Source organism: Rhinoraja longicauda, chromosome 1, assembly GCF_053455715.1.
Source record: "Rhinoraja longicauda isolate Sanriku21f chromosome 1, sRhiLon1.1, whole genome shotgun sequence".
NCBI classification, from domain to species: domain Eukaryota; kingdom Metazoa; phylum Chordata; class Chondrichthyes; order Rajiformes; family Arhynchobatidae; genus Rhinoraja; species Rhinoraja longicauda.
In genome coordinates, this window is record NC_135953.1 from 72,790,957 (window position 1) to 72,814,090 (window position 23,134).

At 40.9% G+C, this 23,134-nt stretch overlaps 1 protein-coding gene across 2 annotated transcripts in view; it reads right to left on the bottom strand.

Annotated features, from left to right (window-relative positions):
- Positions 1-303: 303 nt before the first annotated feature.
- pcdh7b (protocadherin 7b) overlaps positions 304-23,134 on the bottom strand; it is a 315,222-nt gene continuing 292,391 nt past the window's right edge. The window contains exon 4 of one of the 2 annotated variants that reach the window (XM_078400346.1): positions 304-5,270. In XM_078400346.1, the coding sequence (XP_078256472.1) occupies positions 4,891-5,270 (380 nt within the window). In that variant the 3' untranslated portion in view covers positions 304-4,890. The remainder of the gene's footprint in view (positions 5,271-23,134) is intronic. The other variant, XM_078400363.1, reaches the window with a different exon arrangement.

The window sequence follows — 23,134 nt, forward strand, 5'->3', positions numbered from 1 at the left end:
CCTCGGCTAATTGATTGCTTCATTTATGAATTGCGGATAAACGTCACCTTATGAATGTTTGTGAATTAACAAAATTAAGTTTGATTGAACAAACATATTGTCATCTAAAGGACATAATTGGAAGCAGTTGATATTATTGTTCAAGTGATGAAATGGACACATGTGTTCAGCTCAACCTTCCTTCAATGCTTTTGACATAAAAATAGCAAGAATGGGCTGCACAGAGCAAAAGCCGGTCACTGCATGAGACTCTCTTTTTATTGCAAAGCGCAGGGAGAAAGAAGACAACTTTTGAGGCGCATCTTTAGTCTTTCAAATTGTCATTTTCTGCTGCTGTGTTCAGCATAAAATTATCCTCCACATTGACAACTTTCAAAGCAGGCTTGGTAAATCAGCACCGTAAATATGGAAGTGCATGAAGGGCAAGGTAATGATATGAACTCAGAGGACATTTCTTGCACAACAGCATTTCATTTTCTTTACAAGAAACCAATTTTTTCATTTAGGAACTTACAAAACTGCTTCTGCCAATATTAAAAGAAACACGTTCACAAGGCCGCTAATAGGAATCCTTTACAATAATTTACTTCAGAATGCAAAACCAAATGAAAGGTCACACAAAATTTCCAACAAGGAATGAGTCAACTTGCAGATGACAAAAAGCAGATCTTCTGTTTACAGTAAACAATACAATAGTAATTAGATTATATTTCATCTTTTGAAAACAGAAATGGACTGACATTGAATATTCAGTCAGATTCAACCAAGATACATACGTAGTGACTAATCAGTAAATGTTGTTAAGTTATTCTCCATTTTCTCATCAACACAAAAGTCACAGCACAATAGTTCATGATTATTGTTACCACAAGCAAATCAGAAAAAAACATTGAAGGAAACTGAGTTAATAGCATGAAGTGAAGACTGGAAGCACAGCCATGATGCATAAAATGATAGTTCTCTTCAAATATCTCCTAAGGTAATATATTGCTTTGAATTAGAAGAATATTCACAGCGTTTTTCACTTCATGATTCAATTAATATATTTATTTGAGTATTTTAATTAGAAAATCATTTCTCTTTTTAATATTTTATTCAAACAAAATGACACAGTTTTATAATTCAAACTATCCCATTTGCATTATGTGACAGGACCATTCATTAGTCAATATTCTACTTGGGTATAGTTCAATATTTACAGCTGTAATTTATTTAACTATCATAAGAGGGATTATTGTTATTTTTGCTTTATTTCACAAAGGTTGTATTGGGAAAACTACTAATATTTCTGAATATTAAAATCCCAAAATGTTGGCATGTTCCTCAGTGTATCCTAAAACCAGTGTATCCTAAACTTATTCCTAGTGTATCCTAAAACCTTAGAATTGTGTTTTATTTTCTGAAGCATTTTTTTCAGTTTGATGCTTTTTATAATCTTTACTACTTTGTGAAAAATTAAATTGGTATTACTCAGAGTTTTAAACATTGCATCAGTTGATAAAAAAAGCATATTGGCCAGATGATTTTTGTTTCCTTCACAATAAACTTATTGAAGCAGATGCACTTGTAAAACAACAAGGAATTGCTATGAATCAGTTTGGAATGAGGCTAATGCTTAGAAATAAATGTCAGAAACACTTGTGTAGAATGTGCATTTGGACATAAATAAAAACACATTTTCAATGAGGTTGTTCATGTGTAAACATAGAACATTTAATCAAAATCAACATTATTTTGTAAGTTGAAACTGACAGTTTCAATGGTTTGAAAAAGGCAATTATCCAACTGAATGTACAATTGCTTTCGCTTTGAGCATTAAAGTAACACCCCATAGATGCGAGGAAAGAAAACAATCACCATTCCTGTTCTTCTTTATGCATATCATGATGTTTTTGTATGGCCATGTATCTAATATTAGAAAATATTACACTTTGTATTTCACATTTATTTCCCAATGTTCCCTTAATGACAACACACATCTGCCTTGTACAAAATTTCAACATTATTATTTGGTTTTTCCTTTCAGTGAACCAACTATTCTTTATACCTCTAGGTATAAAAGGCACAATTTCATAGATTGCATTTACCTTGCTATAGGATCATTCTAAACATTGGCATTAGATAATGCCAGCATTTAATTTACAACAGATTTTTAATTTAGCATTGTGCCCTCGTCTTAACAGCAAAATATTTTGTAAGTGGTACTTTAGTCTGATGCTCTTGCTTTATGTAAATGCTGAAAACATAATAAATCCTGAATTCTTTGCAGATGTTCACAAAGCATGTCAAAGGCATAAAAGTCATTACCAAGGTGTGGTTTCCATTGTTTCCGAACTGTGCCCATTATTTTTCGCATGTGCAAATAGATGTTAAATGGGGCGGCTGAATTAATCCAATCAACCAGAATAATTTGCATTGTTTGGGGATATGCAGCCAAACACTATGAAGAGGACACAATTTAACTCTAAAGGTTAACTTCATATTTGCAGTAAAAAAAAACAAAGCTACGGTTATTATCATTAAAGGAATTTCCTTTGCATTTTGTGATTTTTTTTAATAACGTGCAATAAAAATGCATATGTATATATTTGTAATTAAGGAAAACATCCACTAACAACAAGTACTTACTGTATCTACACAGTAGTACCGGGAGGAGTAGCTTTGTACCTCACTATTGAACAGAGTGCAACAAAAACTTGTACATTTAAATAATCAATTACACCATTTTTAATTATAATTGACTGTTCAAATAGATGATTTTGTATTGTATTTACATTACACTGTCCACTGTTTAACACTGCTTTCACCAGGAAAATGCAGGATTACATCGGATTGTTTATGTGCCAAGGGTAAGAAATCGTTCAACCAGTGGCTTCAACAGTATGGAAAAGGATGCAGTAAAACAGTGAAAGACAGCAGGTACCAGGTAAACAAAGGGTGCAACAAGTATTTATTGATTAATTGACCAATATTGAAGCTGCTACAACTTTAAGTAACTCTATGCATATTATGAAAAGCACTGTATTCTACCAAAAGCAGTATTTTTCCAAAATTTACCAAAGCAACATCAAGTTTCATCTTACATGCCACTTTGTTCATATCTTTGATTTTTTTATATTAATTTCTCTTTAAATAATGATATTTTGTGATTGAGCAAAATGTGTTCATATTGGATTGGTGTCTCGCTGAGAATGGTTTATCTTTAGATAACTCTGTTATACCACTGTGAAGATTCTTCAACACTTTTAGTTCCCCTGAAGTATATCTTTGAAGTCAATTCAGAATATCACTTCAATCCATTCTCATGTACCCAAAGAACACAATCTTTTGTAAAGTCCACACTGTGTTACAGTCTGGATTCTTAGCTAGTCAAGAGTTGCAACCTGGTTTGGTAAATTCTAAAGCAAATAACATCACTAAACATTTCAGTGAACTGGGTAAACTATGCTAACCACAACAATGTGCTGTAGTCTTGATTCAGGGCGATCATAGTCTAGATAATGTTACATTTTACTAAAGCTACAACATGCATTCTACTGATGTTGTCTAGCATATCTTCATTACCAAATATGAAAAACAGAGGAGTTCTCCAACATTACTGCTTTTCCTGAGTTATCAGTTTTCAAACATCCCAGTATAATTGTATAATGGGATTCCTGGGCTGTTTATGTTGTTCAACTTGTCAAAAGTACAGAATCATCAGTTTGTATAAGGATGCGATTCAGTTTGTTTCTCACAAAACAACAAAGTTTTGAACCAACAATCCAGTATTGTGGCACTTCCTCTTGCATTAAAAAAAATAGTGTTCCCCGGGACTGGTAGCGTGTTGGATTTCACCACAGAGCAGCATCCTACAGCAGGTTTCCTTCAGAGATTTGTTTGGATCTTTGACTCATGTCCTCACAAGCTGTAGCTTCACATTTTACACCATGGTCATTTCTCTGTTTAAGTTCATGGAGCAATGCTCCTGATTAATTGCTTCAAGTGTTCCTTCGATATGGCTCACAAATCAGGATCTTCCATTCTATTTCTTTCAGTGCCCTTAATCTTGGCAGCTCTAATAATAGAAATGTTGATCAGCACTACGATTTCTCTTCATTATACAGTGAGGCCAATCATAGCATGATTTATTTTTTACTTCAGCCTGATACAACAAAAAATTGAAGTGGCTTCTTGCCAGCTCTATGAATTTTATCAGAGTCTTGAAAATGGAAAAAAAAATGTACATTCGGTGTCCCCAAAATTGGATAAATTTGTTTTAACAATGTTTTCAAAAGACATGTAAGATGCCAGAACTAATGTCATTTAAATAGGTATTTCAGGCAGGCTTCCTGAAGCAGCAGTGATTCAGCGAATGTTGAAAGGAAAATCTCCATTTGAATTGTAATTCATTGCTGAAAATTCTGCACTGACCCATCATCCAAATCCAGCATTAGTTTCCAAGTTAAATATCTCACAAAACACATTGCGATCTACACTCTGGAAATTTAGAACATGCTTCAAAAATAATGAGACAGTTACATAGGATGCTTGTGGTGTAGAGACTTGATACTGTATTAATCTTGTGCTGTGCTCCTTTAATTACATATTCTCTCTTATTTACATTGCAAATTTTTAACATGTAAAATTCAGTGTCTGTGGGCTGGACTGCGTGCGTTCTGGGGTTGGGTGGGTTACAGCATGCATGTAATTGATTTTTTTTTACAATTTATAGAACCGTCAGGTGGAACGTGGTCAAATGCCAGATATGGAGTCAGGAACAGCAAACGTGTGCATTTCTCTTTGGTCGCCCCTGTTTGGGATATCCTGCACAATATTTTGATTCTCTTTTAATTTAGGTATCTTATTTGCTGCTCTTTTTGCTTTTTGACAAAATCATACTGGGATGTCTCACAGATAAACTTCTCTCCTAGTGAGCTGAGAAACAGAAGATGGCTTGAAATCTGCTGTCTGAGTCAGCGGTATATCTTCAGGATTTCCTTCCTCGTTTTTACCATAACTGGCTGTGTTGAAATTCTCATACGATGAAGTCAGCCTCTTGTTGAGAAGATTGCGATTGCGGTCGCCTATAATCTGAGGAGTACCGTTGGCCAGCATCTCCTGACTCCCTCGGTCTGTAACGGGCATGAATGTGGAGAGCTTGGGTTGGTTCTTTTTCCTTCTCTCGGGTGAGGTACGCGCTGGCATCCAACAGGAATCAGAGTGGCCAAATTCGTCACATTCCCGTGTACATTTCCCTGTCAAAGCTACATCGGGCAAAGGCCTTGAATCTGTGGAGAAAAGAAGATCCTGTTAGCTGGGTTTATCCATTAGACTGGCATCTCAGGTATTAGACAAGATTTAGAAACAAGGAACTGCAGATGCTGGCTTGCAAAAAAAAGACCACAAAGTGCTAGAGTAACTCAGTGGGTCAGGCAGCAACTCTGGAGGACATGGATAGGTGACGTTTCGGATTGGGACCCATCTTCAGACTGGTTGTGGAGGGGGGCGGGGGGAACAAAAGATGGAGGGGAAGAGAGGCAGGCCAAAGCATGACAGCTAACAGGTGGATAGGTGGACACAGGCAAGAGAGGTTTTGATTGGCAAACGGTTGGAACAAAGGCCAGCAATTAAAGAGAAAGATGTGAGACAGGATTGAAAAGATGCTAATTGTGAAGCCAGAGGAAGGATTGTAGAAGGGGAGAAATAGGTGGGAGTTCATATGGGGGACAGGACGTGGGGGGGGCAACAGGGAGGAAGAGGTTACAGAATAATGAAAGGCATAGATAGAGTGGATGTGGAAAGGATATTTTCACTGGTGGGAGAGTCTAGGAGCAGAGGTCATAGCCTCAGAATTAAACGGCGCTCTTTTAAAAAGGCAAGGAGGAACTTACAAAGGGCAGTTAATCTGTGGAACTCATTGCCACAGAGGGCTGTGGAGCCCAAGTCAGTGGTTATTTTTTAAGCAGATAGACAAATTCTTGATTAGAGCAGGTGTCAAGGGTTATGGGGAGAAGGCAGGAAAATGGGATTAGGAGGCAATGATCAGCCATGATTGAATGGCGGAGTGGACTCGATGGGTCAAATGGCCTAATTCTACTCCTATAACTTGTGAACTTGTGGGATGGGATACAAGACATGTACATTTTCTGTGTCATAATTGTTTATGAGTTGAGCATTACCCTGAAAAGGCACAAGAGTCTTTGCTGGAATTTCTTAGGAGCTTATTTAGTTCTGCCATTTGTAATGTCACCAGACATAACAGTCTCCATTTGCTCTTTTCCACTACACTTCCCGTGAAATGTGAGCAGTTCCAAGAGTAATATAATTAATCACCAGGTAATTTTACTTCAGTTACATTCACAAAATAACTTTCCTGACATTAAAATACATAATACATTTCTAAAATATTTAAAAATATGTTTGTAAGTAAGGATGGCAAAGTAAAATTTCTGTTATATTTTTGATTTGGTGAAGGAGTTATTTTAAATGTCAGCTATTGTACAGTGGTAATAGTATGAGACTGAACACCTGTTGAAACATTCAGCTTGATATTCCTTTGTATTAAATTCACTCTGAATTCTGATCTGCAATCTGAACATAATCTGAACATATAAATTGACATAATACCAATTAAAGATCATTTGTGGCCCCTAAGGTCTAAAATTAAAACAGAAATTGTTGGAAATACTCAGCAGGAGAGACAGAGAGAGAGAGACAGAGACAGAGAGAGAGAGAGAGAAAGAAAGAGAGGGGGAGGGAGGGAGAGAGGGAGTGAGGAAGGGAGAAAGAGAGAGAGAGGAGGAGAGCAAGAGGGAGCGGGAGAGGGGGTTGGAGGGGGAGGGGTAGAGGGAGATTGAGGGAGGAGGGGAGGTGGAGATGGATGGGGAGAGGAGGGGTAGGGGAGAGGGAGAGGGAGAGAAAGAGGAAAGGGAGGAAAATATATTCATAATGAATATTTCTGATAACCTCTGATTTGCTGACAGTTCCAACATTGGTTTTGTTTATTGTTGAAATTACCACCACCATCCCCAAAAATTTGAGGATTACTTTACAGATACTGCATGGAAACAAGCCCATCGGCACACCGAGTCCACGCCGACCATCCATCACCCGTGCACTAGTTCTATGTTATTCCACTTTCACATCCTATAGATGAGGGGCAATTTTACAGAAATCAATTAACCTACAACCCTACATGTCTTTAGTCAAAGTCAAAGTCAAAGTCAATTTTATTGTCAATCCTCAGCCAGTTTACACAGACAGAAAATCGAAATACCGTTTCCCACAATCCCGAGGAACAAAGTGCATAAAACAAAAGGCACAGCAAACAACAATCAACATAAAATATAAAATATAAAATATAGTCACTTCAAATTTTTTTTAAAAAAAGTGTCTGGTGCTGGATGTGCGTGTGTGTGGAGTGTTAAAGTCCAGGTCCCATAGGGGCAGGGGAGAGAGGAGGAAGGGAGGGGAGAGAGTTCAGCATCCTGACAGCCTGGTGGAAAAAACTGTTCTTTAGTCGGGTGGTGCTTGACCTCAGGCTGCGAAACCTTCTCCCTGAAGGCAGGAGGGTGAAGAGGCTGTTGGAGGGGTGGGAGGGGTCACCCACAATGCTCAATGCTTTGCGGGTGAGGCGGGTGGTGTAAAGGACCAGGAGTGTTGTGAGTGAGGCGCCAGTGATCCTCTCAGCAGTGTTCACTATGCGCTGCAGGGTCTTACGGCTGGAGGCTGTGCAGCTTCCGAACCACACAGTGATGCAGCTGCTGAGGATGCTCTCGATGGCACCTCGGTAAAAAGTGTACATGATGGGTGTGGGGGCTCCCGCTCTCTTCAGTTTGCGGAGGAAGTAGAGGCGCTGCTGGGCTTTCTTGGCGATGGACGTGATGTTGTTGCTCCAGGAGAGATCCTCGGTGATGTTCACCCCCAGAAATTTGGTGCTGCTCACCTGCTCCACAGCAGCACCATTGATGGTCAGTGGGTGGGGGTGTTGGGTGTGCATTCTCCTGAAGTCGACAACAATCTCCTTTGTTTTCTCCACATTCAGGAAGAGATTGTTGTCTGTGCACCACGCGGCCAGCTGGTCCACCTCCTTCCTGTAGTGGGTCTCGTCGTTGTTGCTGATGAGACCCACCACTGTTAGAATTTGGGAAGAAACCGGAGCACCTGAAGAAAAGCCACGCCGTCACACGGAGAACATACTAACTACGCGCACACAGCACCCGCAGTCAGGATTGAACCTGGGTCTCTGACGCTATGAGATGGCAACTCTACTGCTGCGCCACTGCTTTGCCCCTCACAGATTTTACAGGGTAGTTTAAAAAATAGTGGCATGTCACAAATGAAATGAAAATAAATGCTGTCAATCAAGATCACCTTTTCTTAGTGGAATAAAAGTCATCTGGTTATTTCATTGTGGTCACTACGAAAATGGAATATATTCATAAGAAAATAATTATTTGAGCAACAAAGATTCACCATTGGCTTTGAAGGCTTCATTAGTACTAATAAATTGTCAAACAAAATTGTTATAGGTTCAATATATTTTACTATAAATTAGAGACCATGCTCTCCATCCCCATATCCACTTGCTTGTCAAAACTGCATTGGTGGCAGCAACTTCCACACACAATGAAAACTGTGCTTGTGAAATTGTAACTCAGTTTGTGCTTGTAAGGAAACAGAAAATGAAACCCAGTATTATGAACATTGTGAAGATTGATTCTAACTTATGGAGACATATCAAATTTCCTTCAAATACACGTACAGATCTGGATTTGAGTGTTATTCCTTTTGCTTCATCTGCCAGTGATAGATAATAAAGATATTATCCACTGTCAGCCACATCAGTCCATGACTCAAGTGTATGGCCTGAAAATTCAATATAAGGTAGTTGGAATCAAAATGTTTCCTGCTCATTAAATCACATCATGATTCAGCTCCTACTTTCAACAGGCTAAAGTAACAATTTATTATAGCTTCGGGATATGGGGCAGGGGAGGGCAAAACGAAGTGGAGACTGCTATGCTTCGTCATTTGGTTTCAAATCAAAGGGAAATATTTTTATTCAGTGAAACATTAATACATAGCAGAAAGCTCCTGCACCGTCAGGTGGTGTGGACCAAATATATATGTTCAATATTTTCTTTTAGCATCCAAAAGAATAAATGTAATATTCATACCTATTTGATCCCTTTCATGATCGAGAATTCATGCCCTATCATTTACCCATTATAGCTTGAATATCTTCTTGAACAAGCAGCAGGTCTTAACATTTCTAATGGTTTCTGAATGATGACCGAGACAATAAGAAGATAAGAAGATGAAATAAGAAAGCATTTGGCCCCTTGTGTCTACTTTACCATTCAATAGGATGACGGCAAAACTTTCACCTCAACATCATTGTCTTATATCATTGTGTAATAATGTAATGCCCATCAGGTATTGGAGAACAGCATTTTATTTAGGGACATAAAACCACAATATTGTCCTGGTCATAACTGTGGTGTTATTGCAATGTGCCTTTAAGACTACACAGGTCTATTGGTAGGGGGTCATCAGAGGGCGACAGGGAGGAGCCCGGGGGAGCAGATGTGCGGTTGAATAAACACTCGCGTAAAAACACAGTCGGACTCACTGTATCTTTTTAAAGAACACAATATGGTGTCAGAAGTCCTGTAGGGTGCGTGAAGTGTACTTTGAGTCGAACAACTATCGTTTGGAGCTCGTTGACGGCAAAAGAGAAAGAAGAGTGCGACATGCAAGACGACAACGCACAGAGAGCCCCGGTAGGACCAAATGCTACATTTAGCATCCAGCCTCCGGAGTCCTTCGACTTTTCAAAGCCGCAAGAGTGGGCCAAATGGATACGGAGGTTCGAAAGGTTCCGTCTGGCAAGTAACTTGAATGCCAGCTCCGAAGATAATCAAGTTAACACGCTGATTTATTGCATGGGAGATGAGGCTGACGATGTTCTGCGCGGGTTAAACCTGACAGTAGCACAAAGCGGAACGTACATAGGGGTACGCGATGGCTTCCAATGATTTTTCATAGTAAAGAAAAATATAATCTATGAGCGTGCCAAGTTCAACATGCGCAGGCAGGGAGAACATGAAACAGTGGATGCCTTTGTCACTGCGTTATATGCGCTGGCAGAGCACTGTAACTACGGGGTGCTACACGACGAACTGATACGCGACAGGCTTGTTGTCGGAGTGATGGATAAGCGGCTGTCCGAACGTATGCAGCTTGACGCAGAATTGACGCTCGAAAAGGCCATCAATATGGCGAGGCAGAGTGAGGAGGTGAAACGGCAACAATCTTCTCTGCGAGGTGACACCAGGACAGAGACAAGTGATGCTAAATCTGTGGACAGAGTGTATAAGAGCAGTAGTAAAGGTGCCAAAAACAAACCTCACCAGGCTTATGACCACCAACTCAAAACACACAGCGCCCAACAAAGCAGGGGGAAAAGTGTACAGTGCCATAAATGTGGCAGCTCTCCGTCCCATCCAAGGCAGGATTGCCCGGCAAAGGATGCAAAATGCCATTTATGTGGGAGAAAGGGACACTACAAGCGTGTGTGTAGATCACCCAAAACCATGCAGGAAGTTGAAGAGGACGAGGATGTTATGTTCCTAGGCAGCGTCACAGCCGATGGAGAGCCATGGATGGTAAACATCGACATAAATGATAAAAACGTGTCATTCAAAATTGACACCGGCGCCGATGTTACAGTCCTACCCCACACCGTGTTTAAAGAGATCTATAGAGACAGCGATCCACCTACCCTCCGTAAAGCAACCAAGCCACTGCTGGGACCTGGGAGGAGTCCACTAGAAGTTGTGGGCGTCGCTGGGCTGTTCCTGGTGAAAGGAAAGAAAAGGGTGATGGAGGATGTGTACGTCACACGACACCTGCACACTGCATTGCTGGGGAGGCCTGCTATCGGCAAGCTGGAGCTTGTGGTTCGGCTAGACAGCATCACCATAGAGACACTTAAGACTAGCTACCCGAAGCTATGCAGCGGTCTCGGGGAGGTACGAAAGCAGTATGCCATCAAGCTGAAACCAGGGGCCCAACCATTCTCATTGAAGACACCCAGAAGGATTCCGTTGCCGCTGATGGGTAAAGTCGAGCGAGAACTGTCCCGCATGGAAGGCCTGGGGGTGATCACCAAGGTTGAAGAGCCTACTGACTGGTGTTCAGGCATGGTGGTGGTGCCGAAAAAGACAGGAGCCGTACGCATATGCGTCGATCTCACTAACCTCAACGAGTCGGTGTGTCGAGAAAAGTACATCCTGCCATCGGTGGAGGAAACACTGGGGATGCTGGCTGGAGCCAGAATATTCAGCAAGTTGGATGCCAACACGGGGTTTTGGCAAATACCCCTGACTGAAGACTCAGCAAAATACACAACATTCATCACACCCTTCGGTCGTTACTACTTCAAGCGGCTGCCCTTCGGCATTGCCTCTGCCCCCGAACACTTTCAAAATAGGATGGTGTCAGAGTTCACGGAGGGATTCGAGGGAATCGTCTGCCACATGGATGATGTACTGGTCTGAGGCCAAACACGAGAGGAGCACGACGCTCGTCTGCATACTGTGCTGGCGAGGATCCAAAAGGCAGGCATTACGCTTGACATTGACAAATGTGACCTGTCAAAGGAAGAGGTGACCTTTCTTGGTCATGTCCTCTCCTCCAGTGGCATTAGTCCTGACCCGAGCAAGACTGAGGCTGTAAGGAAGATGGAGGAGCCGACCAATGTGAGTGAGCTGAGGAGCTTTCTCGGAATGGTTAACCAGCTGGGGAAGTTCATCCCGCAACTAGCAGAGAGAGACAAGGCTCTGCGAGACCTCCTGTCAAAGAGGAACTGCTGGCTGTGGGGCGTCGACCAGGCAAGAGCGTTTCAAGATTTGAAAAATGCACTGGTATCCCCACCTGTACTAGCCATGTACGACACGAACCGTGAATGCTAAGTCTCAGCAGACGCGTCATCATACGGCCTGGGAAGTGTACTTCTCCAAAAATGGGATGAGGAGTGGAGACCGGTAGCCTACAAGTCGCGATCTCTCACACAGACGGAGCAGAGATACGCGCAGGTGGAGAAAGAGGCCTTGGGCCTGACCTGGGCTTATGAAAGGTTCCGCAACTTTCTCATCGGTAAACACTTCCAGATGGAGACGGATCATAAGCCTCTCCTGAGTCTGCTGGGGTCACAGGCACTGGATGCTCTCCCTCCACGGATTCAGCGTTTCCGGATGCGCCTCATGCGCTATTCTTACTCCATTTCTCATGTGCCAGGAAAGTGTCTGTGGACAGCTGATACGCTGTCGCGTGCTCCTGTGAAAATGGGGGAAACGCCTGACGAAAAGGAGTTGTTTGAGAATACAAACATCTATGTGGACATGATAATAGAGAACCTGCCGGCAAGCACTGCCTACCTGGATGAGTTGAGAGCGGAGCTAAAAAGGGACAGTGTGTGCGCACGTGTAATGCAGCTGTGTCAGGAAGGATGGCCAACGAATAGCAACAGTGAACCGGCACTCAGGCTGTACTGGGCAGAACAAGCATTGCTCACGGTAAATGACGGACTGTTACTCAAAGGGGACAGATTAGTCATACCCTCAACTATGAGGAACGACGTGCTGACCAGACTACATGAAGGTCACCAGGGAGTGGTGAAGTGTAGAGAGCGTGCACGACGGTCAGTGTGGTGGCCTGGACTAAGTCAGCAGCTGAACGAATTGGTCCTCAACTGCCGGACATGCAGCAAAGAGAGACAGAACAACACAGAGCCGCTGATGCCATCACAATACCCAGGCCGACCATGGCAAAAGCTGGGAGCTGACTTGTTCATGCTGGGAAGCAAGAACTACCTGCTGGTGGTGGATTATGCATCGAGATACGTGGAAATCGCTCCATTCAGCCCCACCAAGTCGACAGATGTAATCCACCACCTCAAATCAATGTTTGCACGTCACGGCATTCCGGAGACATTGGTCACAGACAATGGGCCTCAGTTTGCTGGAACCGCCTTTGCTGCGTTTGCAAAGTCGTATGGTTTCCGCCATGTCACAAGCAGCCCGAGATATCCTCAGAGTAACGGGGAGGCCGAACGTGCAGTCAAGACAGTGAAGGGTCTCCTGAAGAAAGCGGCGGATCCCTACCTCGCTTTACTTGCATATAGAGCGACCCCACTGCAAAACGGGTACAGCCCAGCCCAACTCCTTATGGGGAGAAGGCTTCGCACTACGGTACCAACATTTCCAGCCCTGCTGAATCCTGCTCTTCCCGACAATGAAATGGTTGCGTGGAAGGAAAAGGAGAAGAGAATCAGAGATGCACAACGGTACAACCTGCGGCATCGTGCACGGAGTCTCGACAGGCTCTTTCCCGGACAAGAAGTGTGGGTCACGGATCAAGGCGAAGCTGGAGCTGTGATCGGCAGCCACACCGCCCCCCGCTCTTACATCGTGGAGGGACCTCACTGGATGGTCAGGCGAAACCGTCGCCATCTAATTCCCATGAAACCCTTGCCGGACCAGAGTGGGGGTGGTATGAAAGAGCAACTCCCGGGTTGCATTCCAGAGCAGAGCTCAGCAGAACCACCAAAAGAGAACATTCCAGAGCAGAGCTCAGCAGAGCCACCAAAAGAGAACATTCCAGAACTGCCATCCACTCCCAGAACCAGGTTTGGGAGAAGAGTGGTGAGACCAGATAGGTTGAACTATAAGTGAAAAAAAAAGAGAGTTTCTAAAGAAAAATGTTTTTCTAATTTAGTGAAAAGGGTAAAATCCTTTTCACTAAGACAATGTGTTTACATGTACTTATGTTAAATTAATTTAGTTCAGATAGGAACAGACCTTCCAGCTAAAGAGGCAGAATAATCCTCTAAGGTCTGGTGAATCAACCGCAGTCTACCGATTGATTCTAGAAAGGGGAGATGTGGTGTTATTGCAATGTGCCTTTAAGACTACACAGGTCTATTGGTAGGGGGTCATCAGAGGGCGACAGGGAGGAGCCCGGGGGAGCAGATGTGCGGTTGAATAAACACTCGCGTAAAAACACAGTCGGACTCACTGTATCTTTTTAAAGAACACATCAATAACAGGGCCATAATGACATCAAAATGCTGACAAAATGGTGCCATCAAAATCAAAGGACATAAATCTTGAATACTCAGATTAAAGATGCTTCTTCAACAGGACAATTAATGGAACATGAACAAGTTCCCATCCTCCCAGAAACAAGCGCAGGCTTGTTATAGTTGGAGTTATAGTTCCATGGGTATCACCTATCCTCTAGTGCCTAGTCCATCTTTCATGTCTAAGTGTGGACAATGCCGGTGATTGACCATCACACTGCCATTTTCCAATTTCCAAATATATATTTTGCAAAGAGATCTGTGGTATTTCCATCAGAAATGGGAAATTGGTTGATACCGTCCCTCCCTAGCACACTGGTATCAAAGTAGTTGCAATGCATTACTGCAAAAACAGTCGTGCCCAGCTATCTTAACACACTGTGGCAATCAGTCTCATCACTTTGCGTTGGGGACAGATGAGGCACTGCAGTAACTAAATGAACTATTTGGGAGACCCCGTATTATTATTCTTTCATTTCTATGAAATTAAAATTCATTAAGAAAGTGCTTCCAGGGTTTTAGATTTTAGACTTTAGGGATAGTAGATATAGTGGCCTTTCAGCCCACTGAGTAAGTGCCAACCACGATCACTCAAACACGAGCACTATCCTGCACACCAGGGACAATTTACAGAAGCCAATTAACCTACAAACCTGTACGTCTTTAGAGTGTGGATGGAAACCGGAGCACCCGGAAAAAACCCATGGGTTCTCAGGGAGAATGTACAATTTCCGTACAGAGAACGCCCGTAGTCAGGATCGAACCCGGGCCTCTGAGGTGCTATATTGTGCTGCTCTAAATATTTAGAGGGCAATTAAGATTCATTATTTTCAAAAAGATCTATTTCCATTTTTTTAAATTAATAACATTCAAGCTAAAAATAATCCAACTCTCCTTAGAAGTAAGGCTGATGTTTAAGGATTGAAACAATGAAATGTAACACATGTGTTTGATAAAGGGTGGGAAGTTAATCCTCGTAGCAAAATGTGTGTTTAATCATTGGATGGGGAAACTGCTGGAGGTGACAATCAGGGAGAAAAATTAATAATCATTTGAATAAACTCGGATTAGTATTGGAAAACTAGCATAGATTTGCAAAAGGCACGAGGTGTTCAACTAACATTATTTGATATTTTGGTGAGATAATAAAAAAGGGTTTATGAGGGCAGAAGAAGGGTCCCAACCCAAAAGGTCATCTATCCTTTTCCTCCAGAGATGCTGCCTGACCCAGTGTTACTCCAGCTCTTTTTGCCTCTCTTTGGTCCCAAAACCACAGTTTTTTCTTGATACCTTGGTGATTAGGCAGTAGGAACGGGAGTCAGGGGGGAGGCTCTATTGAATAAGTGATGACATAAATCTTAGTCAACAATTAATTTCAAGGACATAAGACTGGTAAAGCAAATGATTTTGTGATAAATGATTTAGCATAGAGAAGGGCTTGTGGAAAGGTGAGGAAGAACAATCTATCATAAATAATACACATCTAAAGAGATTTAAGAGGAAAAAGACTAGAATTTATTGATGGCCTTTTCTATGAAGCAAATGGGACAGATCAAGAACACAAGGACACAAAGCTGGTTGGCAGTGTGAGCTGCGAGGAGGATGCTCTGAGGCTACAGGGTGACGTTGGGTGAGTGGGCAGATGCATGGTAGATGCAGTTTAATGTGGATAAATGTGAGGTAATCCATTTTTGTGGCAAGAGCAAGAAGGCAGAATATTATCTGAACGGTGTCAGATTAGGACAAGGGGAGGTGCAACAATATGCACATCAGTCACTGAAAGTAAGCATGCAGGTACAGCAGGCAGTGAAGAAAGCAAATGGCATGTTGGCCTTAGCGAGGTGATTTGACTATTGGAGCAAGGAGGTATCACTGCAGTTGTACAGGGCCCGGGTGAGACCGCATCTGGAGTATTGTGTGCAGTTTTGGTCTCCTCATTTGAGGAAGGACATTCTTGCTATTGAGGGAGTGCAGCATAGGTTCACCAGGTTAATTTCTGAGATGGCGGGATTGACATGATGAAACGGGTCGACTGGGCTTGTATTCACTGGAATTTAGGATGAGAGGGGATCTTATAGAAACATATAAAATTATGAAGGGATTGGACAGGCTAGATGCAAGAAAAATGTTCATAAGTTCAGAAATCCAGGAGGAATTCAGAACCAGGGGTCACAGGTTAAGAATAAGGGGTAGGCCATTTATGACTGAGATGAGGAAAAATGTTTTCACCCAGACAGTTGTGAATCTGTGGAATTCTCAACCACAGAAGGAGGTGGAGGCCAACTCACTGGATGTATTCAAGAGAGAATTAGATTTAGCTCTTTGGGCTAACGGAATCAAGGGATATGAGGAAAAAGCAGGAAAGGGGTACTAATTTTGGATGATCAGCCATGATCATATCGAATGGCAGTGCTGGCTCAAAGGTCCAAATGCCTACTCCTGCACCTGTTTTTTATGTTTCTATGTTAAGAAGCAATTCTTAAAGCATGAGGTATCCTTTATGCTTTATGTTTTATAAATGGAGACACAAATAGAGAGGACTAAAGGAAACAGGTAATGCTGCGTAAAAAATCAGTTTAGCTGCAATTTCAGTCTTAGCATTCTAGGGAATTTGTAATGGCCGAAGAGAGAATAGAAGATTTAGATGAATGGTCCCCAGTTTGTGGTTCACACAGCAGAGAAAATTAAGAGTTGATCAGATAATTTTTAAAACATGAAGTTTGATTGGAGGGGTTAAGAATGAAATGACATAAAATATTTATCAAAACAAAACATGGCTGAAACGAGAGGACACAATCATGTTGTGGGTAGTCAAGATCTGGGATCAGAAATAATTCATCTAACTGTTGCTTTTGAAAGGAAATAGGATAAATACTGAGAGGTAAATAAATGAAGTGCTACGTAAGAGCTGGAGAATGGAGATGGTTGAATTGTTTGTTCAGGGAGCAGCTGTGGGCTTGATGGTCCCATGAACAGCCTCATGTGCTGTAACGATTCGTTGAATCTAATATGAACTCTGCCCAATGCTAAACTTATGAAACTATTAAAAAGGGGCAATGACATTAATATATTCTGACAGTCGTGGATGTACATATGCTTTAATGCAGAGAGCAAATATATTTTTTATATGTGATTTTAAAATGTGCTTGATGTAACTTCATTTCATATAAAAAGAAAAAGAAAAGTAACAAAGAGAGGAACAAACACAGTAAATGTGTCCCCATTGTAGATGTATTTAAAAATAATAGTAGTCTCACAGTAGATTCAGGGTTTCTGTCATTCTGTAATATGTGTCATGTTTAAAATAATCATATCTTTCCTTCTACCATGGGATGGAAGTGGCAAAACAGAGATTTAGGATTGCTTCAGGCCCCAGGGCCTAAAATCTTATCATTCTGAGTGGGTTTTACAATGTAGAGTTGCAATAGTACATGACATCTACAGGACAGATTTCCTGAAATAAAATCAAATACTTTTCTTATATCTCATACATCGAATGAATACTATAGGTTTTATTTGTCAATCATGAATGGAGAACTTAAAATAAACTTAAAATATACAAATAAATGAGATAATCTACTTGAAAATTAAAAAATCTGGATGCTGGAAATGTGAAATAAAAACAGAAAATGCTGTAAACACTCAGTATATCAGGCCACATCAGTGGAAAGAAACAGAATTAACATTTCAGATTAAAGACTGAAAGGTGATAAACGAGTTTCATCTGACAAAGAAGGCTTGACAGAGAGTGGTGAGTCTGTGGAATTCTCTGCCACAGAAGGTAGTTGAGGCCAGTTAATTGGCTATATTTAAGAGGGAGTTAGATGTGGCCCTTGTGGCTAAAGGGATCAGGGGGTATGGAGAGAAGGCAGGTACAGGTTACTGAGCTGGATGATCAGCCATGATCATATTAAATGGCGGTGCAGGCTCGAAGGGCCAAATGGCCTACTCCTGCACCTATTTTCTATGTTTCTATGTTTCTATGTTTGACCTCAAATGTTAACCCTGCTCTATTTTTTGTCGATAATGTGCTTATTATTTTACAACTACAACAGCTTCCTCCATTTGGATTGGATTTTTGTGCACCCATTTAATACTGTGGAAAGAAACTTTCCTGCTGTGAATCTGTGATTAAACTGTATGTCCATAGTGAGACATGACACCAAACAATCATTATGATTTAGTGTTTTGCTCATCCTATGTTGTGCAAAAAAAAAACTTCTGAAATTAATTGCCATCCTCCCACATAGGCTATCTTAAAAATATGGCACAATTTTCAGAAGATAAATGCATATTATTGATTGGTCTCTGAAAAGTGTCCTTCCTCATCTTAACGGCCATGTTACCTAAAGGAGACACCAAAGAATACAGCAGAAAATGTAGATACCAATCGTGGACATCATTCTTTTGCTATTTTTCAATGTGTAGATTTATTTTATTACATTCAATACCAGTCCACCACATATTCAGGGCTGTGCCCTGCTTCAACTAAAACGTTGTGAGAATTGTAAATCCCGCAACAGCCTGGCCTCAGCTGCAGTGTGCCAGATCATTTGACTAGCTGACCCTATGTTTCAGAGGATCATCTGTACTCTTGGTCTCAGGATCTCTGGCCTTTCTCTTGGGGATCTCTGATCTCCCTTCTACCGTTACTTGTTCGTCCTTGCGTACTGTTACATTTCCTCTTGTGTGTTACCGTGAAGAAAATCTGTCACTGGCACATCTGCCAATTCTCCCCTTTGGGTGATAACATCGAAGCGAATACTATGAAACATATACCAACCGGATCATGGGGAAGTGTTCAACAGCTGATTATCACCATTACCGCTGCACAGTTGGACAAATATAAAGCCATGATATAACCAGCAACACATACTGAAAGTGATATCTCAAACATTTCAGTCGAAACTGAGCTACAGTGAAAATCCACTGGGAATATTCACAAAGGGAATCAATCAATTATTACTCTTCTGGGGCTGAAATGTTATCAGTATCAGTTACAGTCTGAGATTCTGACACATGGTTTTGACAATCCCCATACTAAAAATCCCACCGGATTTTTACATAATTCTGAGGGATTTAATAAGTGGTTGTAGCAGTTACAAGGTTACAAGTTGAAGGTTGCTACTTACAGCTCCATTTTGTAGTCATTGAAGTTGTGTTTTGTAATTATTCATTAGTTTCTACTCAGGCATATGTTCACCTCTTTCTCCTGCAGAACTTGTAGATCCGATGCAAATTAAACCCAGACACTCAGCAGCAGAGCCTGAGAGCAACTCAACACTTTGCCAAAGAGGCAAGAAGTAGCTGACACTACAAAGGCAGCTGAACACGAGCAAGAGAGATATTGAAAGGAATAAACCAAATACATTACAGGAACACAGAACATATTAAAATCCAACAGTTCAACTCAGATTTTGACTTTTTGCAAAACTCAGCTGTAGCATTCTAATCTCTTAAGTCAGTAAACTTGTTGTTTAAACTCTAAACCTCTATTTCTATCAACATTGACATAAATATAAATATCCCAAAACATAAAGAACAAAATAGTTCTGAACATCTGATCAACATTAACCGCTAATGGAAAATATATTAATTGGTTCATTATTTTTGTGTTGCATCGCAATAACTGCTACTTGATGTGTGCAGGTTTTTGTACTCATATAAACTGTCTCCATATTTTAATTGCCTCTTGCCATGCTATCCTTATGTCCCTTCCCCTTTAAGTGTGCACCAGGTTTTGTGTTAAAGATATCCAGTCACCCTATGTCGCAACAAGATTCACATTTTCCTTTTGTAAAATAATGGCCTCTATTTTTTTCACTTTATCTGTTATTATTTTATATTTATGACATCTTATTCGTAACTCACCCACAAATACATTGCAAAGTGGCTGGCTACATATTATTCATGCCTGCTCTTCAAAATTTTCAAGCATTTTCTAAACACCCTGAGACTTCAGATTTTCAGTTCTGTATTAATTCTTGCTACATATCCTCCAGTCTTCAAAATTTTCTTTGGAACACAGAAGCAAGATTTGTGCATTATACTCCTTATGTATTTCAATCACGCCCACATAAGAGTCTTTGCATGCTTTTAACAGTCTTGTCATATACATTGTTCTTTTTGTAATTTATGCAAATTTCAGGAATTTTTCTCCAGCACTGCTAATTTGTTTTTACCTCTACGAACTGAAAGACAACTTTCTCCCTATCATATATAGCCACCTTACTACATTTTCAATGCTATCTGCCATTTCTCCTTTCTTTATAATGAACAACAGAGATTTTCAACACCATGTGCACCATTATGTTCCACTTACTGATGGTGTTGGAAACATGCTTTTATTTCTATCGAAGATAGGCACAAAATGTTGGATTAACTCGGCATGACAGGCAGCATCTCTGGATAGAAGGAATGGGTGACGTTTCGGGTCGAGACCCTTCAGTCTGAAGAAGGGTCCGACCCGAAACGTCACCCATTCTTTCTGTGCAGAGATGCTGCCTGTTCTACTGCGTTACACCAGCATTTTGTGTCTACCTTTGGTTTAAACCAGCATCTGCAGTTCCTTCCTACAACATTTCATTACTACCCGTAGTTTTCTCAATTAGAGCCATTATTCAATCCATTCCACTATTTTTTATGCCCATTTGTCCTAACCTTTACATGACTCTCCAAAGTGACACCTACACTAAATATACAGAATGTTTTGTCTCTATCATTTCTGTTCCAGGAAGTCAGTGATCAGATACAATTGATCTTGCACTTTCTCTGTAGCTGTAACACCATATTCTGCCCTTTCCTTGTTTTTCTCTATTATACTGCTTAATGTACTCATCTATGGTAAGATTTGCCTGATTAGTATGCAAATCTGCCTTTTCCCATGGTCACAGTTCTAGAAGTTAGATTGGCCTTCCTGAGGGTGAACCTATGGACATCCACCATCATGAAGTGTTTCAAGAGGCTGGTTACGGCACCCCATTAAATCCAACCTATCAAGCAGCTTTTGTCTACTGCAATTTGCCTACTGCCACAACAGGTCCACAGCTGATGCCGACTCCCTGGACCTCATTCTTGGAACATCCGGATAAGAGGGACACCTACATCTGACTCCTACTCATTGAAGACAGCTCTGCTGACAATACCATTATTCCAATCAATCTCATCTGCAAACTCGTGAAATTTGGAGTCAGAACTCCACTCTGCAAATGGATCCTCAACTTCCTGACCAACAAACCACACTCGGTGAGGATAGGTGACAAATCATCCTCTAATCCTCAACACCAATGCCCACAGGATGCGTTCTCAGCTCATTACTATACATTTTATACACTCATGATTGTGCAGTCAAATACCAAATCAATTTAATTTACAGGCTTGCAGACACCACCATAATGGGCTGGATATCAAATAATGATGAGATGATTACAGGAAGGAGATTGAGAACCTCGTAACATGGTGACAAGACAACAACCTCTTCCTCAAGATAGACATAAAATACTGGAGTAACTCAGCGGGACAGGCAGCATCTCTGGATAGAAGGAATCTTCTGGAGATCTTCCTCACTGTCAGCAAGACAAAGGAGATTAGGATTGACTTCAGGAAGCAAAACAGTACACACACTCCGGTACATTAACAGCATCAAAGTAGAGCGGTCGGAAGCTTCAGGTTCATAGGAATAAATATCACCAGCAATTTGTCCTGGACCAGTCACATCAAAGCTATGGACAAAAATGCACACCAACGCTTCTAGTTCCTTAGAATGTTTAGAAAGTTTGGAATGTCCCCAACAACCCTCACCAACTTCTACAGATGCATCATATAAATAATTCTATTGGGATATATCATAGTGTGGGAACAGCTTCATCCAAGACCGCAATACATTGTAGATAGTTGTGGATGTAGCCCAGACCATCACACAAACAAACCTATCATTCGTGGACTCCATGTACACTTCACGTTGCCTTGGCAAGGCCTCCAGCATAATCATGGACGAATTTCACTTTCTCCCCTCTCCCATCAGGCAAGAGGTATGGAAGTTTAAAAACAGACACCTCCAGATACAGAAACAGTTTCTACCCAGCTGCAACTGGACCGTCCACTCACCAGCTGGAGTGGGGTCTTGATCTCCCATCTACCTCATTTGAGACCTTTGAACTATCTTTAATCGGACTTTATCCTGCACAAAATATTGTACCCTTTATCCTTTATCTGTGCACTGTGGACGGCTTGATTGTAATTATGTCTTTTGTTTGGCTGGATTGCACTCAACAATGTACACGTCTCTATAAACTAAACCAAACTAAAATGGAAATAAAGTATTTCACTATATCTCGTTACACGTATCAATAATATAACAAAGCTAATCTTTTTTAGAAATACTTATTATTCTAATAATACTCTTCTAAAATCACTGTTGTGTTATTCAATCATTTTCAATGATTTTAACTATTTTACTTATTCCAAGCTGTTTTTGAATGAGTTTAATCTTCCTATTTATATAAAGAAATTTAATATATTCTCTGCTGAGATATATGGATACCAATAAATGTACCCTAACTTCTGGTGAAAATGCATATTTCTGTCTGACTCTCCATCTTACTTGCTGTCATACCTCTGGTAATTTTTTTCAGCTGCTGTTATTTCCTCTATGTTAGTCTCTTCAGTGTAAACTGGGTATGGTTTTTTACTCTGTACACTCCACTAATTCAGATTCACTTTCTATTAGTTAAAATTGGAGCAGGAAAGGATGATGTATTTGAATTGTCCTTTTCTTGTTATTATTCTTCCTAGCTTTGTCATTTTTCCCCCACCAATTTACCTCTAATAACTCAATTTACCTCCAATTGGTGCAATAAAGGATGATGAATTTAATTATTCTTTTATTGTTCCTACGGTATATTTTCCTAATAATCTTTGAAAAATATATGTTGTGCTATTCTTTATTATCTATATCCTTTCTATTTTCTTTGTCATCTTCTCTCCTTATTCATGTACTCTATGATA